Source organism: Stenella coeruleoalba (genome assembly GCF_951394435.1).
Source record: "Stenella coeruleoalba genome assembly, chromosome: 2".
NCBI classification, from domain to species: domain Eukaryota; kingdom Metazoa; phylum Chordata; class Mammalia; order Artiodactyla; family Delphinidae; genus Stenella; species Stenella coeruleoalba.
The window spans coordinates 85480834-85502115 of record NC_137147.1 but is presented as its reverse complement, the minus strand read 5'-3'; the positions used below and the strand labels follow the sequence as shown (position 1 = coordinate 85502115).

The 21282-nt window shown below is 38.9% G+C and overlaps 1 protein-coding gene across 7 annotated transcripts in view; it reads left to right on the top strand.

Moving 5' to 3' along the window:
* TTBK2 (tau tubulin kinase 2) overlaps positions 1-20874 on the top strand; it is a 143788-nt gene extending 122914 nt beyond the window's left edge. For 6 of the 7 annotated variants that reach the window (XM_079915109.1, XM_079915110.1, XM_079915107.1 and 3 more), the window contains 3 exons: positions 532-1120; positions 10316-11589; positions 13922-20874. In XM_079915109.1, coding sequence (XP_079771235.1) covers positions 532-1120; positions 10316-11589; positions 13922-14384 — 2326 coding nt within the window. In that variant the 3' untranslated portion in view covers positions 14385-20874. The remainder of the gene's footprint in view (positions 1-531; positions 1121-10315; positions 11590-13921) is intronic. The other variant, XM_079915108.1, reaches the window with a different exon arrangement.
* Positions 20875-21282: the final 408 nt, after the last annotated feature.

Here is a 21282-nt window from a genome sequence, read left to right as displayed (position 1 = left end):
AGTTCTCAGAAGCCAGTGCAGCCAAATACCACCAGTCACACTATTGCTTAGCCCTGTCTTTGGAGGAGTTTACTTGAATGAGTATACATTTATATACCTCCCTGAAGACAAAACAAATGCAGAAAGTATTTGCCTGATGTGTATTAGCTTCCTCATTTCCTTTTGTAGGGCCTCTGCTGAGGCAAAAGCCCCTTGGGTAAGTTGTCCCTCAGAGCAGAGAGCAGAGGGCAGTGTGATTGAATTGGCAAAGCAAAGGTGAACTGGGTCACACAAGTCACCCTGGTTAACCTGGTTAGGCTTCTTTCCTGCCCAGCAGCAGGAGAGACATCTTCCTCCTACGGGCTCCGTCTTCCAAAACAGGATTACGACAGGTGGAGCAGAGCGTTATCCACCTGTGAAATGTTCCTTATGCTTTATCCATATTGTTTTTTTCTCATCTGTGGGTAAATATTAGTTCTGTATAGAACTTATAGGCTATATAATAAGTATTCTCCCTAGGACAGTTAAGTAACTTGTGTTCATTTTCTTAAGCTTGGAGAAAATGCAGAAAGATTCCAGTGAAGGAAAGGAATCTGTTCTCCCTGCTCTGCTTCATAAGCCTTGTGTTCCTGCTGTGTCCCGTACTGACCACATCTGGCACTATGATGAAGAGTATCTTCCAGATGCTTCCAAGCCTGCCTCTGCCAACACCCCTGAGCAGGCAGATGGTGGTGGCAGCAATGGATTTGTAGCCGTTAACCTGAGCTCCTGCAAGCAGGAGGTTGACTCCAAAGAATGGGTGATTGTGGATAAGGAACAGGACCTTCGGGATTTTAGGACAAATGAGGCTTTAGGCCATAAAACAACTGGAAGCCCTTCCGATGAGGAACCCGAAGTCCTTCAAGTCCTAGAGGAATCGCCTCAAGATGAAAAGCTCCGATTGGGTCCTTGGGCAGAAAATGATCATTTAAAGAAGGAAACCTCAGGTGTGATCTTAGCAGTTTCTGGGAAGTGCCCTGCCACTGCTGCTTCAGAACAATATGCAGATAGGCTGGAACTCCAGGCTGGAGCTGCTAGTCAATTTATTGCAGTGACACCCACAAGTCCAATGGAGGCACAAGCAGAAGGACCCCTTACAGCAGTAAGTGATTTGCTTCTGTCATTTTTCTGTCATCCACTCAAGGTGCTATTAAGAAAGGACTAATAGTTGATCAACTAAGATTCTTCTGCAGAGGCCTAAGTTTGGCACATGGGTGTAGGGAATGATGTCTGGACTAAGTTCTGTAGTCCGTCTTCCAATGTGAAATTTCTCAAGAAGTGAGATTTTTTTATCAGGATAGCAACCTATTACATGAAATGTCATTATGACCTAATTTCATAATAACATTTATAATTAGACCACAAGAGCTGTCTATCTGCGTGTGTATATATAATATGATTTTTAAAAATTTGTAATTCTAGAGATTTTTGAACTCTACATTATAAATATAGTGAGGATGGCATGTATTTAACCATTCATGGTTTGTACTTTATACTGTACACCATTGCTAGTATCATTCTTTTTGTTTCCTTTCTCCTTCATAACCTTCACCCAGAAATTTGTCATATTTTATGTTCCTTTTAAACAGTAGTTTTCGAACTATTTTTTCGCATTTAATTCTTATTTTGATAGTAGTTTTCCAAGCTTAATGTCTGTTGTTTATAAAATAGAGTCCCAGCCTCACTTCCAGAACTTCTGCTTCAGTAGGTTTGGGAGAGTGAGAGCCCAGGAATCTGCATTTTAACAAGCAGCTGAAGGCAATTGTGATACAGGCCTTCTGCAAAGGAACATTTTGAGGAAACTCACTCTTTATTCTGTTTGGGCATTTAGCTGGAGACACCTGTTACCCTGTTCTTATCAGTAAGCATTGGTGCCCTCTGTGACTGTGTGAGTCTCACAAAAGCCAGATATGAAGGCAACATCTCAGGCGCGAGCAGGTCCATCTGTCCTTACATGCGTGGGAGTACCAGGTTTCCCTAAATGCCATCATCAGCTAGCGGCCGTCTTTTCCAGCTCACCAGTAACAGCATTGTTCTGCGAGCTGAAATGTTTTCAGTTAGAACAGAATTGCACACGCAGGTGTAAAACAGTAAGAAAAGGTAACAAAATTTGATTTTGTGTACAGCTCTGTAGGAATTTACCTGCACTTCGAAATAGAGAAATAAATGCTTGCCTCTTTCTTCATCATAGTTAGTTGGTCTTTCCTTCTTTCCTAGGACTGGCTTGTGTAGTTATACAAGTCATTCACTGCATAAAGAGACCTAGCCAAGGGAACAAGTTGGGGTTGAAATCTAACCCAAACTTTGCTAGCCAAATCGTGCATCTTTGTGTAGGGCTGTTTCCTCTTTGAGGGGCATCCTTTTCCAAATTGTACAGAGGTCCCCTGTGGGCTAGAGGCAGATCCGAATGCCTCCCTCCCTTGTCTGCATTTCTTTTTCCACCTCACCTTCCTCTTTCCATTCATTCCCTCTTTCCACCTTCCCATATTCAGTTTCTTCTTTTCTTTGACTCTAGTATGCTGTATACTCACTGTTGGCTCATGCATTTTTCCAACAGCATTCTGGTGTGCTTCCCTGCATAAAGGGTTCTAAACCCTCGGCTCCATTTCTCCTGGTATTTTTTACTCTCTCCCATCAATACTGTCCTGTCCACAAAAATTGTTCTCATGGTTCTCTTACACTATCTGCAACATTTTCTCTATCAAATTTTTGAAAGACTTGTATATTATATTTGATATTACAAGTTTGACCTTATTTTCAGGTATCATTAAATAAAAAATCTTTTTCTTAACTGAAGGTCTCTTAAATAGCAGCCTCATCACTTGTACACTTGTGTCTAAGGTATTGAACTTACCATCTCCTTCATTTTGGGGAGCTTGGGATAAAAATATATCTCTTTTGTAGGCCTCTTCTTGAGGCCTACATTCAGAGTTTACTTTTGCAAGCAGATGTCGTTACTTCCCTAACTTAACTACAGACACATTAAGTAGGGAGTACCACCAAATAGTCTCTTTAGGTCTCTTGCAGCTCTGATCACGTGCTCTAGCTTAGACAGTATGATAAAACATATTACCATTCTATCTGAATATTTTAAATTAGGACATATATATTCTGATGAGAAACAGTTTGTTAGTTTATATCTTTTGCATTCAGGCTTGTTTCCTCTTTATGATGATATGAAAGAAATTGTCCTGGTATCTTAAAATATGTAAGAACTATAAAAATAGGCAAAGCAAAAGTTTATCTGTATTACAGGTATAGTTGGCATATTAAATCAACTGATGAGAACTTCAGCATTCTTTAATTCTCTTTATTTCTTAGCATAGATTTGTGAACCTTGTTTAGGGCTTTCCTTATCCATATACATGAAACCACTGGTTATCAAATAGCATGTATAAATTTTTTAGATGATATATTTTGAAAGATGGATAAATTTGCTAGATTCAAAAGAAATTGGGGTTATTTTTGGAAATTAGATTTTTTTTTCCCGTGGGGTAAACAGTTATGAAGTTAGCCCACTACTAATCATTTCTAAAAAGAGGCTGAACAACATAGATTTATAGGGAGCAAAATAAGACTAAACTTTGGCTTATAGGGGAGATATTAAATTATGTTTTGATTAGCAAATGGAGAGGCAAAATTAAGCTGGCATAAACGAACAAGGATAGAGAAGGAAACTAAAGTAACTTGAACTGCTTCTGAAACAGGTCTAACTATTGGTCCAGAATGACAGTATCTGTAGGAAAGAATGTGACCAGTTTTGTGTGGTGTTGAGTAATCACTGTTGGTAGGGAGAAGGTTGGACGGGTTATTCCTTACAGATATTGTGGCAGATTGTACCACATGATCTCTTGGTTCCAGACAGTCCTTTAGAAAGGCAGTGCTTCATTTTAGTATCACCTTTGGAAACACTATAAATGTGACTGGAGAATAATAATACCACCTATATGTTACCTTTTGCTGTGTAACAAATTACCCTAAACTTAACAGCTTTAAACAACAGTTATTATTTCACACTTTTTCTAAGGGTTGGGAATGCAGGAGTGGGTTAGTCTGATTGTTCTGGCTCAGGGTTTCTCATGAGGTTGCTACCAAGCTGTAGGCCAGGGAAATCATCATAGGGTTGGACTGGATGGGAAGATCCTCTTCCAAGCCCACTCACATGGTTGTTGGCAGGCCTCAGTTCTTCACTGGATGTTGGCCAGAGGCTTCAGTTCCTCACCACGTAGGCTCTCCATACTTGACATGGCAGCTGGCTTTTTCAGAGAGTGAGGAGAGAAAGAGACAGAGAAGGGGGCGGGGGTGGTGGTGGAGAGAACACCCTCCACCAAGGTAGAAGCCACACTGTCTTTTATAACCTGATCTCAGAAGGGGCATATCATCATTTCTGCCATATTCTCTTGGTCACACAGAGCAGCCTTCCTCATACCAGGGGATTGTCAACATACTGAAAGACTTTCCTCATTGACTTGTTTTTCAGACATTGAGAAGAAGAAAAGCAGGAGTGGGGGGTGTAAAGTAATGCACAGAGAAAGAGCAGGACAAAAAGAGAGTCACATGTACTTTTTTTGTAATCTGTCAGCATCTATTAAGAGGATTCCTCTGGCTGTATTTACAGGAATTACTAATACCAGTACTATGAGAGTCAGATCAGCAGTTGTTTGCATTGCCTTAATTCTGTTCTTTCAGCCCTTCAGTTCCGTGAGGTGTCTGCTAAGTTCCAGGCTTTCTGCTGTACCTCAGGGATAAACAGTTGGCACCAACCTGTTAGGTTGACATTGAAGGCCTATGTCTAAACATTTACCTTAAACCACATGAAGTGATTTTTGTGGTTGAGCTGTGTACACAAATGAGAATACAGATAAATCTGCTTAGGACAGGGGAGTGCAATGTTGGGTGTTTTAATTTTCTCAACTCTTATTTTCTAATTTTATTTACCATGGTGAAGATATATTACTTTCAAAAATAAGAGGACTTTGAAGGATGAATAAGTTTTCTGGAAGGAGATGCAGGGGTGTCAAGCAAAAAACACAGCATGTATGAAGGCAGAGAGGCTTGAAACACCAAAATTCAGAGTATTTAAATAAGTAATCCAAAGTGTTAGGGTGAAGGAAGGAGGCTGAAAATGAGCTGCACAAGTGAGGTGATAAAGGGCCTTGACCTGCCATGCTGAGGTATATGGGATGGAGGACAAGAAACTGCCAGGGTTGAGGTTGGGGAGTAATGTGCTCTTTGGGAGCCATGGAGGGAGAATGGCTGGGGCAGCAGCCAGTGAGGAAGCTTTGGCATTAGTTCAAGCAAATACGAGGGCTTGAACTGTGAATCATGAAAATCTCAATGAAGACTTGAGGCATTTCCATAGTGCAGCTTACCTGAAATAGTAGCTTCGTGTGACTTTTCCAGTGTTCCACTGAATATTTGGAGCCCTTGTACACCTGGAGTGACTATATGAAAGCTCATGGAGTCACTCAGAGTCTCTATTGAAAAATGAATGATCCATGTAATTAACAGATGAGTGTTTCAATAGTATGGAAAGGTAAGGACTTTTTGGATTGATTGCCACCGTGGTTAACTTCTTGAAATGGATTTTGTAGGAGAGTTGAATGCATGTACATTGACTAGGGAGTGGCTAAATGTCCTCTGTCTGACCATGGATTTCTGTTTTTTTTTTTTTCGGTACGCGGGCCTCTCACTGTTGTGGCCTCTCCCATTGCGGAGCACAGGCTCCGGATGCGCAGGCTCAGCGGCCATGGCTTACAGGCCCAGCCGCTCCGCGGCATGTGGGATCTTCCTGGACCAGGGCACGAACCCATGTCCCCTGCATCAGCAGGCAGACTCTCAACCACTGTGCCACCAGGAAGCCCCATGGATTTCTATTTTTGATCTGGAAAGTTGGGTCATTATAATTATAGAAAAGTTTTGTTTCTGTGAGATTACATCTCTGGAATTACATGTGATGGTATAATTCAATCAATGAACGGTCAGAAAGGATGAGAGACTGGATGGACCGACTTGGGAAGTAAAAAAAAAGCTCATTTGTGAAGTGTTCAAATAAAAGACTGGACTGTCACTTGGGAGAGGCTTCATAGAAGGAACCCAAGTGTCCAATGGTTGATTTACTCATATGTTCAACATTTATTGAGCGTCTACTGTATGTCAGGTACTGTGCTAGGCATCACAGCCCAGTGACTCTCCTCACTATTTAAGTGCTGTAGATGCTGTGATAGAAATCTATAGGTTGTGGAAGTTGGGGATAGTTGAACTAGATTTATCCCCAAAGTGTCTTCCAAGATTGTATGAAGGGGCTTGAAAAGTGACTATTAAATCCTGTAGCCATGTATGTGATATATAATTACAGACCAGCCAAGAAATATTATTTCAATCTGTCTTTTCTGGGACTTCTATTCTTTGGGTGTGAGTTGTGACTTATTTATGATTCCTAGTACCTCTACAAAATTTTATAACTTCAGATTCCCTTAAATATCCATTCAACTATTAATAATGAGTGACTGTCTCTGAGGAGTGGGATAACAGGGGAAGGGAAAAAACAACTTTTACTTCTCATTTACTTAGGTCTTGAGGCTTCAGGTTTTCAGTTTTACCCACCTCTGTAAACAAAGACTTCTGCCCTCTCCATTCCTTACCACATCAGCCCTCATATCTATCCACATAAGCCAAACCACAAAATAACAATATCTTCGGCAAAAGTAACCAACATAAATGAGGTCAGGGTAAGCGACAGGGGTAAAGAGTGAGACATTCTTTTAGGATGTATGGCCTCTTAATATGCACATGTTACCGCAACTGTGTACTGTCTTTATAGAAATAAAAATTTGGTACATAAAAACATGGTTCAATAATAGTAGCTTAGTTTCATTCATAGTTTTCGACACTTGTATAAAGTATTATATAAAGATGCTTTAAACAAAAGTCTGCAGTAGAATTTAAATAGCCCAAAGAAGTTTGAATGGTTAAAATTTAATTTTTTTTAATAGGCCTGGAATTAGGCCAAGAATAACTCAGTTACTCTTGGCTATAGTAGGAACCAATAAATTATTCTACTACCTATATCTCTTCTAAATTGTTTGCCAGAAAAACAAAATGAAATATAGATATTTCATATACCATATTCCTTTCATTTGGAAGAGAGACTATTTGGTATGAATGTTGAATTTACCAAGGTTTTTATTATCTTAATAGCATTACTATCTTTGAATGAGAGGAAAGTGAAAGGATAATTTGTAAGTTAAAATGTGAATAGTTGGTTTGCAGTTTATTGTCTCTTGCCTGTGTGGCCAGTTCTGAACATGGGGTAACTATAAAATAATGAGGCTGCTTTATCTGAACTAAAAAGTAATGAGACTGATGTTAGTCAAATTCAGTACTAGAAAAAAAGTAAGAAAATTTGAAAGAAATGGAAAACATTGAGGTGATTTTCTAATTCTATAGAAAGGTGTACCTGATACAATTAGAGAACAGAAGAAAGGAAATGATTGAATTCATGCCTTGATGAAATGTTTGTGAATTAGAGAAATTAAACATATAAAGGGATGTATATGGCTTACTGGCAGATCATTAATTCAGTCTATAGAGTGTCCCAAGTATGGGAATTGCTTTTGTGTCTTTATAGTCTAATGTTAAGGAAGCTGTTTTTAGCTATACTTAGAATTAGCTTTCTTTTCTCTGTATGCAGCTATTGATCTTTGGTTTTGTTCACCTTGATAGATAATGTTTTTTTTTTTTTAATTTTTTTTTTGAACACTCAGTTTCCCAGACTTCATTTGAGAGTGTGTAGTACATGTCAGTAAGTAGGCTTTGCTGTGAGGGAATCTCAAAATCCTAGAATCCTGTCCCTAACTTTTTTTGACTGTGTTTTTCTTCATTTGTGAAATTTGTGTTAATAAAAGTACTCAATTAAAATACCGGGTAGGTATGAAATGGAATCAGTAAAAATGATTTTAGGAATATTTTATAAATTAAAGTGCTATATAGATATTACAGTAATTTATGCAGTTTCTCATAATTGCTCAGAATCTTTTCAAGAAAATTAATTCTTCTCTCCAGTGGTTCATATATCTTTTCTATATACAAGATTATCATCTCTTTTTTCATACCATACATACACAGACATTTATATCCTGAATCCAGATGAGTTAGGCTCAGAAGTGCATTGATTCTCTAGCTTCAATCTCAGAAGACCAGTGGAGTGTTATTTTTGTAAATAATGCTGATTTCATTTTGGCTGATGTACTTGGAATTACGTATAATGATGAAATGACTGTTGGTTTATTTTGAATGTAAATATAGTCATCTCCCTAGTTATTTGGTATTTAATATAATTTCATAACTGCTTTTCTTATCACCATCACTCTCAGGTCTTAAAAAGTAAATTCTGAAGAGTAAATAACTATAAATTTTAAGTTTCAATATCATTTTTACAAATACTAGAAAATTGCCATCTGCCTATATTTAGTATAATGAAAGAGAGGTACAGGTATGAGGTGACTTCCTGAAGGGTGACAGCACCAGTAGAACTTACTGCCTTTTCCCCAAGGTCATTGTAGGTCTGGGCTTATTGTGAGAATTCATGTCTGAACTTAGCCTGTCTTGGATTAACAGAGCCTCAGTACACTGATTCCATTCAGGAGCTATTCCAGGACATTAGTTAGGTGTTTTCTCCCTGGGCTGGGCTTAGGGTAAGCTTTGCGTGTTCTTAAACCTAATTGTTCTCCTGACACACAGAGAAACAGATTTAAGCAACTTATCTGACTCTAGAACCAAATGGGTTTCTTGGTGTCATTGGACTAGAGATGGGGTCTAAGTGAAATCTCCCATGACAGCTCCAAATTCATTTGGCTTCGAATTCAGACCAATTTCCATAGTTTTATTAGAGCTTAATGGGCTTCATTAAATGATTTTCGAGTTATTTAATTTCTCAAAAAGGCTTTTTTCCTTACCAGTTTATGTGGTTGACATTTTCTGCCTCCTTACATGTCACTTAACAGATGAGAAGACGTAGGTGTCTTTAATGTATTTTTTAAATTTAATTTTATTTGTTTTTCACTGTGTTGGGTCTTTGTTGCTGCGCACAGGCTTTCTCTAGTTGCGGCGAGTGGCAGCTACTCTTCATTGTGGTGCGCGGGCTTCTCATTTCAGTGGCTTCTCTTGTTGCAGAGCATGGGCCCTAGAGCATGCAGGCTTCAGTAGTTGTGGTGTGCGGGCTCAGTAGTTGTGGCACATTGGTCTTAGTTGCTCCGTGGCATGTGGGTTCTACCCGGACCAGGGATCGAACCCGTGTCCCCTGCATTGGCAGGCAGATTCTTAACCACTGTGCCACCAGGGAAGTCCTGTAGGTGTCTTAAAGAAAGGACATTCTTATTAAACATTGAATCTTATTCACATAGAATTGAAATGACCTTTGTGAAAGGATGGTAGAATTTCATTTATAATAGGCTGGACCTTAAAAAATTAAAGAAGATATAAAACATTAGTAAACATCTTTGTGTTTGCTTATAGGAAAATATTAATAACATTGATTTACAGAATTTATGGGAAACAACAAATGCATGTAAATTTGGAGTTTTTCAACTTAGAATAATTTACTGATAATTTTTCCCTAAGATTCTGTATCTGGATTCTGGCAGGAAATAACTGGCACACTCACAGGGACTTGGAGAAAATCTAATGAAGGGAACTTTTTACAGACGTGTGGGTAGGGTTTAAGAGAGCCAACAGGAACAGAAATAGAGGGAGCTATTCCTATTCTGAGTCCTGAAAGAGAAGGAAGAGGGGCAGTTAGCAGAACCTGGTAAGAGTCATATCTATAGGAGAGGGGGCCATGTGACAGAAGCTGTGGCCAGGAGTGGTAGAGTGTACCGCCAAAGCTGCAGTCCCTCGGGAGGAAGCAGAGAGAAGTAATACCCAGATCTTTTTCGCCTCCAACTCCCTGATTCTCTGTTGGTGCTGCCCATTGGGCAAACACAACCAGAAATCAGACGGCAAGGGAGCCTGGATAGTGCAGTCAGTAGAAATCAGTCTTCCAGAGTACAGAGCAAGCTAAAGAAAAGGCAGGGATGAACCTAGAGGGGGACTGTTCTGTACAGTTTCTGAGTAGGGGAGCTTGAGTATCATGCATTTTTATTCAGAATTGTTCATTTTAAGTATGAGTTGGGCAAAGCTGGTTGGGATCTGCGTTCCTCTTATAAATTAGAATTTGAGGTGTTAACTCTCAACTCATACATCTTCATTTTATAATTCCACATTATTGCATTTAACTTTTTTTCTCTTCTCTCTCCAGATTACAATTCCTAGACGTTCTGTGGCATCTACACAGTCGACTTCAGGTAGCTTTCATTATGGTCAGCTGCCAGAAAAGAAAGACCTTCATCCCATGGAGCCCACTGTGGAACTTTACTCTCCAAGGGAGAGCTTCTCTGGCTTGGTTGTGACAGAGCGCGAACCTCCTAGTGGAGGAAACAGAACAGACTTTGGGCTTCAGATAGATCATATTGGTCATGACATGTTACCCAGCATTAGAGAGTGTGACAGCTCCCAAGACCTGGGACCAAAAGACCTTCCTGACCATAACAGACTGGCTGTGAGAGAATTTGAGGGTCTCCCTAGGGAAACGGAAGAGAAAAGCATGCTTGTGGGGTCAGATAATGAAGATGAGAAGTTGAGTAAAGGGCAGCCTTATATTGAGATCTCCCCTCTCCCAGGAGACTTGGTGACGGTGGAAAGGGATCACTCAGCTACTACTGAACCTCTTGATGTGACAAAGACACAGACTTTTAGTGTGGTGCCAAATCAAGACAAAACTCACGAGATAGTGAAGCTTTTGGCAGTTGGAACTTCAGCGATATCTCCACGAGTTATTGACCAACATGTTGAAGGACAGATAGGCCAGGTGGCAGCAATGCAAAAAGGTAAGATATCTAAGGAGGATGACATCAAGAGTGAAGACTTGCTGAGTCATCAAGGAGACCTCTCTACTTTTTTGCACCAAGAGGGTAAGAGAGAGAAAATTGCCCCTAGAAATGGAGAACTATTTCATTCTGTTTCAGAGAGTGAACATTGTCCTCCATCTCGGAAGGATGTGGTTAGGTCATCCTTTGTAACTAGACACAGCCGAATTCCTGTTTTAGCACAAGAGATAGATTCAACTTTTGAATCATCCTGTCCAGTCTCTGCAAAAGAGAAGCTCCTCCAAAAGAAAGCTTATCAGCCAGATCTAGTCAAGCTTCTGGTGGAAAAAAGGCAACTCAAGTCTTTCCTTGGGGACCTCTCAAGTGCCTCTGATAAATTGCTAGAGGAGAGATTATCCACTATTCCTGCTCCTTTTTCTGAAGAGGAAGTCTTCACTCCCTTTTCAAGACTGGCTGTAGACTCACACCTGAGCAGGTCAGCCGAAGACAGCTTTCTGACACCCATCATCTCCCAGTCCAGAAAGAGCAAAATTCCAAGGCCAGTTTCATGGATCAACACAGATCAAATCAACAGCTCAACTTCATCTCAGTTCTTGCCTCGGCCACCACCAGGAAAGCCACCCATGAGGCCTGGAGTAGAAGCCAGGTAATGCTGTGTGCTCTTCTCCCTATGTTAAGTGTGTAGCATTATTTCTGTGTCTGCTTGATTATGTCATTGGTTTCATTTTTTTGTTGCCTGCTTCTGATCATCTACTTCCTTCCCTGCCTTTCCCAAGCCTTATAGCATAGTGTAGTTGAAAGGGTCAGTTTGATCCAGGTTAATTCTTAGCTCTCGCACTTTCTAGCAGTGTGAACCTCAATTTCCTTATCTATAATATGGGTAAAACATTTGCCTCATGGTTTTGGGAAGAGGAAATCAGGTAGAATATGTCTAGAGCTTTGTTTAGTGCTTTTTAGCATGCAACAAAGGTTATGTCTCTTTCCCAGTCCATTTTAACTAGATACTCGGTAATTTTCTAGTTTTGTCCAGTCAGAATCCCGTTATAACAGATGTCATTATGACGTCAAATTCTGGGGAAAGATACTGTGTCTGTAATATGATGAATGGACCCTAGTAACAGTTCAATTTATCTGATTATAATGAATTAGACAAAAAAATCCTTTAGGGAGTTTCCCTACATCTGATGATATACAGGACCATACATAATAAAGATATTGCCTTAATATTTACTGTGTGGTATGCTTGTTTATTGAAATATTCTTATGTGTAGTTGACCATGGAGTGATTATATTTTGAAGAGAGGAAAATATTGGGAAGTAATGAACCAATTAAGAGTGCTTTCCTTGGAGCCATTACTCACTTTTCAGAGTAGAATGGTCTAAACCCTTGGAGAAGAAGCAAAAGGATAGTCTTTTAACAAAAACAAAGTGGACATCAAAATAAATTTACCTGAAAATTATAGCTTGTTCTAGATAATAGGCCTCCACCTGTTATAAGGATTTCTGAAGTATATTAAAGTGAGGTTCTATCTGCATCATTACCCAGCAGAACTTGCTACCCTTACCTAAAGTTAAGTTTAGTTTTGACTTGCCCTAGGGTTTCTTTCAGGTTCAAAGGTAACTAAACACTGGATTTGAAATGACCATGGAACTAGACTTCAACGGGAAAAATGGTGATGAGTAAACAGCAGTCATTTAGCTGAGACATTTTAAAAAGATGATTCCATGGACAATATTCACCCGTCCCCCCTTTTGCTTGGCATCTGTGCTTAATAGAGATAGTATATCTGTGGCTTGAGCTGCTTTGGACTGCAACAAACAAATCTTAATTACTATTTACTATTTACAACTTTACATGTCCCCTCAAAGTAGAACTTGGTAACTTGATAACAAAGCCAGATGTGTGGCATTGTGCCAGATATTACAGAGCTGACCAGCCTGAAACTCATCTGGGAATTCAGTGGGAGCTCAACTTTCCCACATAGGTCCTGGCACAGAGGAATTATCTTATTCCATTCTTCAATTTTTACAATAAGATCCATGAAGTTAGGCTTAACCAAAATGAGTTTTATGTCATTTGTCAGTATAAGTAGATGGTGGGGAAGGAAGAAGAGAGAAAATTCAGAGAAAAAATCAGTAAATTGTTGCTGATCCATGATGGTGATGGTGGCTGTATATGTCCCCTGCATCCTGCAGGTGCCAGTACAACTTGGAAGTTCTTCTCCCGTTTCCTTCCGTAAGGAGTGGCATGTCAGCAGTTTGAGGTTTAAATTCTTAAACTGAATGGATTTTAGGCTAAGACAGAAAGATATGTAGGGCAGAGGAGACATTGCTATTTATGTGAATGCTTTCTAGATGGCTTGGTTGCCAGTAAGAGAGGCATTCGGCTCTCCTGAATCTCAGGGTATCGTCAGGGGCAGAAACTGAGGCCCAGAGAAACCAGTGACTACTCTTTTCTTTTGGAAATTATTAAATGAGGTTGAAATATATTTTTATCTGTAGTTCCTGCTGTTGGTGAGTACTGTTGAAGACTTACATTGTGGAGTTTAATGTTTGCCTAAGTATATATAGAATTCCTGTTCTAAAAGCCTTAAACAAAATTGTTTACTCTCCCTCATGTGCTAACATGCTAGAGACATTTCATTAAGTTAATTCTAAAATGGGAAGAGCAAACATGCTATAGGAGGAAGGGGCTTAACAACATGTAAGTGCTTCTGGATGGCAGACATCCAATTAAGTACTTTACTGCACTTGACTGCTCAGTAACCCTGTGAGATAGATAATATTCCCCTTCAAAGCTGGAAGAGGTTAAATAATTTGTCCAGGGTTATACAGCTGGTATATGAAAGAGTAACTCCGCATCCTCTGTTTCCTGATTTTGACTCACATCATACATATTATGATTTGGGACATTGTGACTTTCTAGGCACACTTAAAGTGAATTAAAATGAAAGTAATTATTCTCTGTTTTCTTTCAGGCTCCGCAGATATAGAGTCCTAGGGAGTAGCAGTTCCGACTCAGACCTTTTCTCCCGCCTGGCCCAAATTCTTCAAAATGGATCTCAGAAACCCCGGAGCACTACTCAGTGCAAGAGTCCAGGATCCCCTCACAACCCAAAGACACCACCCAAGAGTCCAGTTGTCCCTCGCAGGAGTCCCAGTGCCTCTCCTCGAAGCTCTTCCTTGCCTCGCACATCCAGTTCCTCACCGTCTAGGGCTGGACGGCCCCATCATGACCAGAGGAGTTCATCCCCGCATCTGGGGAGAAGCAAGTCACCTCCCAGCCACTCAGGATCTTCCTCGTCCAGGAGGTCCTGCCAACAGGAGCACTGCAAACCCAGTAAGAATGGCCTGAAAGGATCCAGCAGCCTCCACCACCACTCGGCCAGCACTAAAGCCCCCCCAGGGAAGAGTAAGTCAGCCAGTAAACTCAGCAGATAGGAGCTGGGCTGCATCTCTGTGAAAGGTGTGAGATCTTCCTCCTAAATCTGATACATGTGTGTCCCTGTACTGTCTATTTAAAAAAATCAGTGTTGATCTTGTCTTGCAAAAGAAAGTAACATGATAAAATATTTATAAGAAGATATATGATAAGAAATTACCTAAGATAGGCAGCAAGCAGATCAGGAATCAATGTCTTTGCATAGGAAGGGGCAAGCCAGCAAAATCCAAGGGGGTGAAACTGGCTAAATGAACTCTCATTTCTTATCTGCCTTCAAAACAAAAATGTTGAAGGTAGGGGGTGGATTGGAATTTTAAGGGGTTTAGCCTACTTTTTTTTAAGGCTCTACTAAAAGATTATATAGCAAAAGTGAAACTTCTTACTTTAATATTTGCTTTCCAAACTTCCCAACCTCGGAGAGTCAGAATTGCTCCGATATTAGAATATGTAAGAAGTGTGTTGCTGGGGAGCCAGTGCTCGTATACATTTGGCTTGTGTGTTTATCTGGTGTATTGAGAGTTCACACCTTTACTTTGCCTCATTCCTAGTACCCTCCCTGGATTTCACATTTTTTAAAGTTAGTGTTTGTCACCTGATCCAGTCTCTCTTATTTTGACAATACATTCTAACGTGCTTTTGGCAGCACGTGCTGAGAATTTCAAATCCAATTACTTTTCTAAATCCCCTAATATTTCTCTTTGGAGCAACAGTTACTTAACTCAGTATATTTTTATTGTGAAAAATAACTGATGAAACTTAGGTAAAGGAAGGAAAAGTCTAAATAAAACTACTTTGCAGGCTTCAGTGCTTTAGGGAGAGGGACAGAGTGTGGAGTAATACCTTCAAGATAGAAGAACCCTCTTTCCCCTGTTAGTTTCCTCCTTGTGGAAGGAAAACTGACCAGAGTAGACCTTGCTTCCTTAAATCTTCTAGGTACCAACTATTTCTACTATCAACCTCCAAGACAATACCAGGGAAGTACATTGCTGTGGAATGTGACGTTATGCTTTTAGAGCTTTAGAAAGAAAAATAGGAAGAAATTAGGTATGTTGAGGCTTAAAATTCTCAAACTTTGTATTTTATACATTTAGCCAATAAGGAATGAGTATCTGAGAAAATAAATTTAGGCTCAATATTTATCTTTTAAGATTTTATTACCTGCTTCACCTGCGCTTTAGTTTGACTATTTGGGCTTCTTGACCTGATTTCCATGTAATCTTAATTTATAAAGCTGTAAGGAGGATCATATTTGTTCTGATCTCACTCTTCTGCTAAGAGGAATCAGTAAAAGTTAAATTATACTAGATTTTTTAAATGAGTTCTTTTATACTCACAGTTTTTGTGTTGTAAAGACCTTATTAAGGTCAGGTAAATTGGTCTGCTTGCTGTTGAAATTTGCCTTCTAGCAAACATCTGTGCTTTGTCTTTGACCTTGTGTTTGCTGCCAAACCTAATACGGTTGAATTGGAAAACAGAAAAAAAGAAAGATATTTCCTCACCAAGTGAACATATTCTAATGCTGCATCAAAGCTGCCCTGAAGCTGCACTGAACTTATCTTGTTCTCTTTATCTGTGTTGAGCTTTTTGAAAAAAAAAAAACAAAAAACAAAAACTCAAAACACTATTGAGGCATATACGGTCTCCCCTAAGAAATATAGCATAGTGTGGAATCTTAATTTCTCTCCGGTTTCAAGACTACAGAGGAATGCAATAGATAAGACATATTTGCTGTTTAACTAAAGCGACTGTAATATTGGAAGACCAATCCTTCTGTATTATATTGTATAATAGTTGCTATAACACTACTTGCATGTCTTCATGGTAAATTATATAAATATTTATAAATATATAGAGAAACATATGCTTATATAAACTCATTCTTTCTCATTCTCCATTTGTAATTTCAAGATCACAGATGGTAAAATTACTTTTTATTGTGTGCCTCGTGTACACTTGGGCCTTGTCTATCTTCATTTTCTGAAAATACGTTCTTGGCATGTGACACAACATTCTTTTTGCCTTCCTTGTGAATAATGCAAAGGTTGGCAGTCTTTAACAAGCCAAGATAGGTTATTTAATTTTCATTTTTGAAAGATTTTAATAGGGGAAAAAATTACTAGGACTCGCTTGTACTTGTTCAAAGATTTGTCATGTTAATTACATAATTCTGTCCTTATGGTTAGAGTGGATAAACTGGGATGATAATCATGGGTCTGACATAAATTGATTTAAAAAAAAAAATCTCTTACAAATTACCATTCTGCTTTCCTCTTTTCACCTCACTTGGGGAGGTGGGCGGTGGGAAGTAATCTACAATTAAGAAATTATCTTTTTCCTGTTTTATTAGCTAAATTGTGCTAAAAGTAGCCAGCTTTAAATCCTGAGCCCTCTAATCAGAAATGTGCTCATGGTAACTACTTGAAAAGCTGATGAGGCTGCAAACTGTAGTATGTGTGCTATTTTATTTCTTATTGGCATTTCTCTGCTAGAAGTCAAAACTGACAGTGATGGCAACATGGCAACTGAATGTTTCCTCTCTTTTTTGGTTCCTTCCATTTTTCTCCCAGCTTTTCCACTGTGTTGCCCCCCTTTTCTAAATGGCACTGACAAACTCAAGATCCAGAGAGAAACAGCCTTGTTGTGTAAGAATATTTTATTTTTCATGTAGAGAAAAGAGTTAACCAAAGATATTTCTGCTCTGATACTTTCAAAAGAAGACAGATTAATTATATCTCATGTATTAATAGATACACTTAAGAGGACTATCTTGTATAGAGATTTACTCTACGGTTTTTAAAAGCAGTTTGTTTTTTTAGATTTTAGGTGTCTTGGGCTAAAAAGAGATGTTCGCAGCCCTGAGCAAAGCACTTTTGGCACAAGGATTTTTGTTTTTGTTTTATTTTAGAGTCTGATACAGAAAATGAGTTGGGTTTTGTTGTTGTTAGTTCTTTTTTATTTATTTTTAACTTTTTTAGTGATGGCATATTTCAGATTTCAGTGACAAACATAGATCATCCAACTGATTTTAAACCAGTTTGGTTATTCTACCTAAGGTGAGGGACATGGCCGTCAATTAAAGTCAAGCCAAACTATATTAAGAGTAGTATGGGGCAGAAGTTAAAATTATCTTTTGAAAGCCAGGTGCCTCCTAGTTTCTCCTTTCACAACAAAATGGCTAGTTACCTAGTCACACTTGCCCTTACCCTCCCTTGTCTAGTCTTTGGAGTTACTTGGGTGGAGCGGAAGATGGAATTGGCAACAGTTCAGTCCCTTTAGGTAGCATTATTCCTAAATTATGCTGCCAAATCTCCAGGGTGTAGATTGTTTGAAATGTTAAAATTCCACATAGCAGTCTTTTGCACAGCTTAAAGGCATTTAACTTTAATGTGTAGTGAACAAAGAATGAAAATTGGGTCATATCAAATTTAACTTTAAAGCACAGATTATAAACATTTTCGAATGTTAAGTCTTAAGTAGGCACTCTTATTCTCAACTTGGTGTGCAAGCTAGCCTTGCTGACAGTGGCATAGTTACATTTACTGTTTTTCAAGTTGCATGTTGTGGAGTGAATGCTTTTTTGTTTTTGGGGGGTTTTCCTGAGTTAACAAGTTAATCAAGTCCTAAATTAGTGGCAAAATGGTAATTGAGACCCACTGTTGTCATTATCTACTCTATATTGATTGCTTTAAATACTTAACAAATCTCAGCTGCTCACTAATCCAGCGGACTAGGGTGCAGTATCTGTTCTGCTCTTAGCCAGTATGGGAATTTGAAGTTCTTCTGTAATCATCAGAGATTCCTTCCAGGCCACAGATTTTCATGTGAATGTTTGTATGGTTATGTTCAATTGACAAGGAAAAGTGTTGGTGCATGTTTTATAGACCCAGACACAGACAGTTAAAACGATAACTACTTTTTCTATATCCAGTAGCTTTGAAGTAAAATCATTATGCTTGTTCCCTGAAGAGCAGAGGATTCTTTGTTCTAGGAACTACATTCTTAATCTAACTTTAGGAATTGGTGATCGGAGAAACAGGATCCAGAATTCAGAATTTAGTGTCTAAGGGCAAAAAATGCATCTTACCCTGGCTATTTGAAAATACATTTATTTGTAGATAAGTCTAGATTTAGTCTTGAAAATCAAAATGTTCACATTTTAAAACTTTTCATTCCTTGATATCTATCAAAACGTGGCATATGTTAGGGAACCATTTCTTCTGTCATGTTCATGTGTTTTGGAATTAAGTTATTTGCGTTCATTGTTTTAAAATCTGCCCATTTCTGTTTATACGTATTTACCACAGATGTGTTGGGACTTTGCCTAAAGGGTGAGATATTTCAGCACCTGTATCACTGAGGAGATAGAACGGTTGGTGACAACTGTATAGTTTTGAGTTTGGTTCTGTAGACAGTTTATTTGCAGAATAGTTATTTATCTGTGTTCTAATATAAAAAGTATTATGGCATGGATTAAGGCATGTAACCACTATGGTAGTCTTCACATGTCAATATTTACCCAAGTTCAGAAATCACAGGTGCATATTTAGACCTTAACTTAGAGAAGGGAACCAGAGGCAGTTCCAGTCCTCAGACCATATAGAAAGATGTAGTACATTGAAAACCCCAGGTGGTTGTTAGGACATCCCACTTCCCTGTCCTCATCCAATAGAACTCTGGTATATACTTCAAGGATGTGGGAGTAGTGTGGAAACATATCATTGGATATTCTCAAGAGTTTGGCTGTCCCTCTGGAAATATGAGAAATTTAAGCCAGTTAGACTCAGGAGCCTGCAGAATCTGTTGCCAACATTGCTAGGGAGAACTGCAGGAGATAAATGGGGAATTCCTATAGTTCTTAGGTAACTCCAGGACATGGGACAAGGATCTCCCTATTCATTTTAAGGAGAATTGGATGCTGCACATCTCAAATCCCTGGCTGGACATGAAGTGATGATATTAAAGTCTTGACCCATCAGTACATTTTCTAATTCAGTTGTGGATACCTGCTCCAACTTTTAAAACATAAGCTTGATGTTTACTCCCCTTAAGCAAGTTTGGAAAATTGCTTGATGTGATACACAATCTCAAGACACTGAATAGCCAAGCTGAAACCTTTACTCAGTAATGATTTGAATATTTCCTTAGATTTTGCTGGATCCTTGGTCTTAAGGAGACATGTAAAGGATGTGAAGCCTTTTTCTTCATTGCCCTGTGGAACTTTAACAAGATCTGCCTCTTTAATTGAAGTGACAGATACGGGCACAGTATGTATCACTGATGATACTGACATATCTCTCAGATACCCTGGGCCAGGGGTTCTGGGTTCCTTGACCTAGAGAATAGGATTCAGTGAGGCAGACCTTTGAGCCCACGTGACTATAGAATTTGCTGATGATATAATTTTACACACTAACGATAGGAAATTTTATCTATCTTTTCAGTAGTTTAATATTGTCTCATATTGTGTACATAAGTGTTCACTCACCCTGTTAAAAACACTAGGTAGACTAAATTTTTATATAGACTACCATTGCCATATGTTGCTTTTTTTTCCCTCTTAAAATATACAGTTTAAATCCTAAAATTCATGCATGGCACTTCACCATACCTGGGGTCTGTCTGGGTGTTCTTCTCTCATCCACAAGGGATAAACAAACCTACCAGAGCTTGAATGTGATTTATTTTAGGGATCAAACCAGGGAAGGGGAAGCCCTTGGGATTTTTTTCTTTTTAAACTATTCACCAGTTAGGTAAGTTAGTTCACTAAGGTAAAAAGCATTCAGAGATACAAAGATAGGAAGCTAAAGGAAATGTAACACTGTGCCACTTGGGGCTCTGAAATTGGATTGGATGAACTGAGTAAAGAAAATAACAGATGACCCAGGCTTGAGCTCCCTCATTTCTCACGCACAGTTCGTGGTCCCCCCTCCTTCTGACTCCTTTCCTAAAATAACCAAGTGCTGAATTTCACTGGGCCATTTACATACAAGTTCACAGCTTTTAGGAAAAAAGAGGGAGTTGGGAAACACCTAGCTTTGAATTAGATATAATTCTTGAAAGTTCTGAACTATTGGCAGCTCTTAAATCAGATGGAATCACAAACCAGAAGAATTCTCTCTTGTCGAGCAAGACCAGTAAGTTAGAGTAATTTAACAATTTCATAGTTTTCTCCCTTTCTTCTCCTCTTAATGAAATCAGAGTGATGAGAATTGCTCTTTGAAATACCTTCAAAGGTATTGTATCCATTTCCCTTCCAAGCAGCCCTCTTTATGCATTTTTGCTCAGGCAACCAAGGACATAGAGTATTGGCAGAAACATGGAGTGCTTTTGTATAGGCCATCTGTACATAAAAGTGTAACTATTTATTTAATTTTCCCATTTGTATCATATTAAAGCTTTGTACAGTGTTTTAAGTTCTGTTTTAAAATTATTTTGTATTTTATTTTTATAATCTAGTAATAAAATATTCATTCCGCATGCAAACTCTAGTTCTATTTGTGTGGTGGTTTGGATTTCAAAGGTGGGAAATATTATTTTTCTGATAAAGTTATTGAATGCACCAGAGGTTACAAGATCAACAGGGAGTAGAAAGTGTTCTATAAATGCAGTACCGCATCCAGAAGTGACCTAGAAAAAGAAACACTGGACTGAATAGAAACTAGGCGTTCACAATCCCTGCAGATAAAAACCAGGGGTTCTTTTTCCTTCTCTGTAGGAAATGTCCCTGTAGCACTGGAGTGATTTGTGCTTCCCACCATTCTCTCCTTTCCACCTTCCTTTGAACCAGGGGAACTCTCAGGAGGCATTCACATGGGCACTGCTTCACCCTTCCTGATTTGGTCTGGCCTGGAATGTTAGTGCCATTTGTTTTTCTCTGCCTGGTTCCCTGTCTTGATT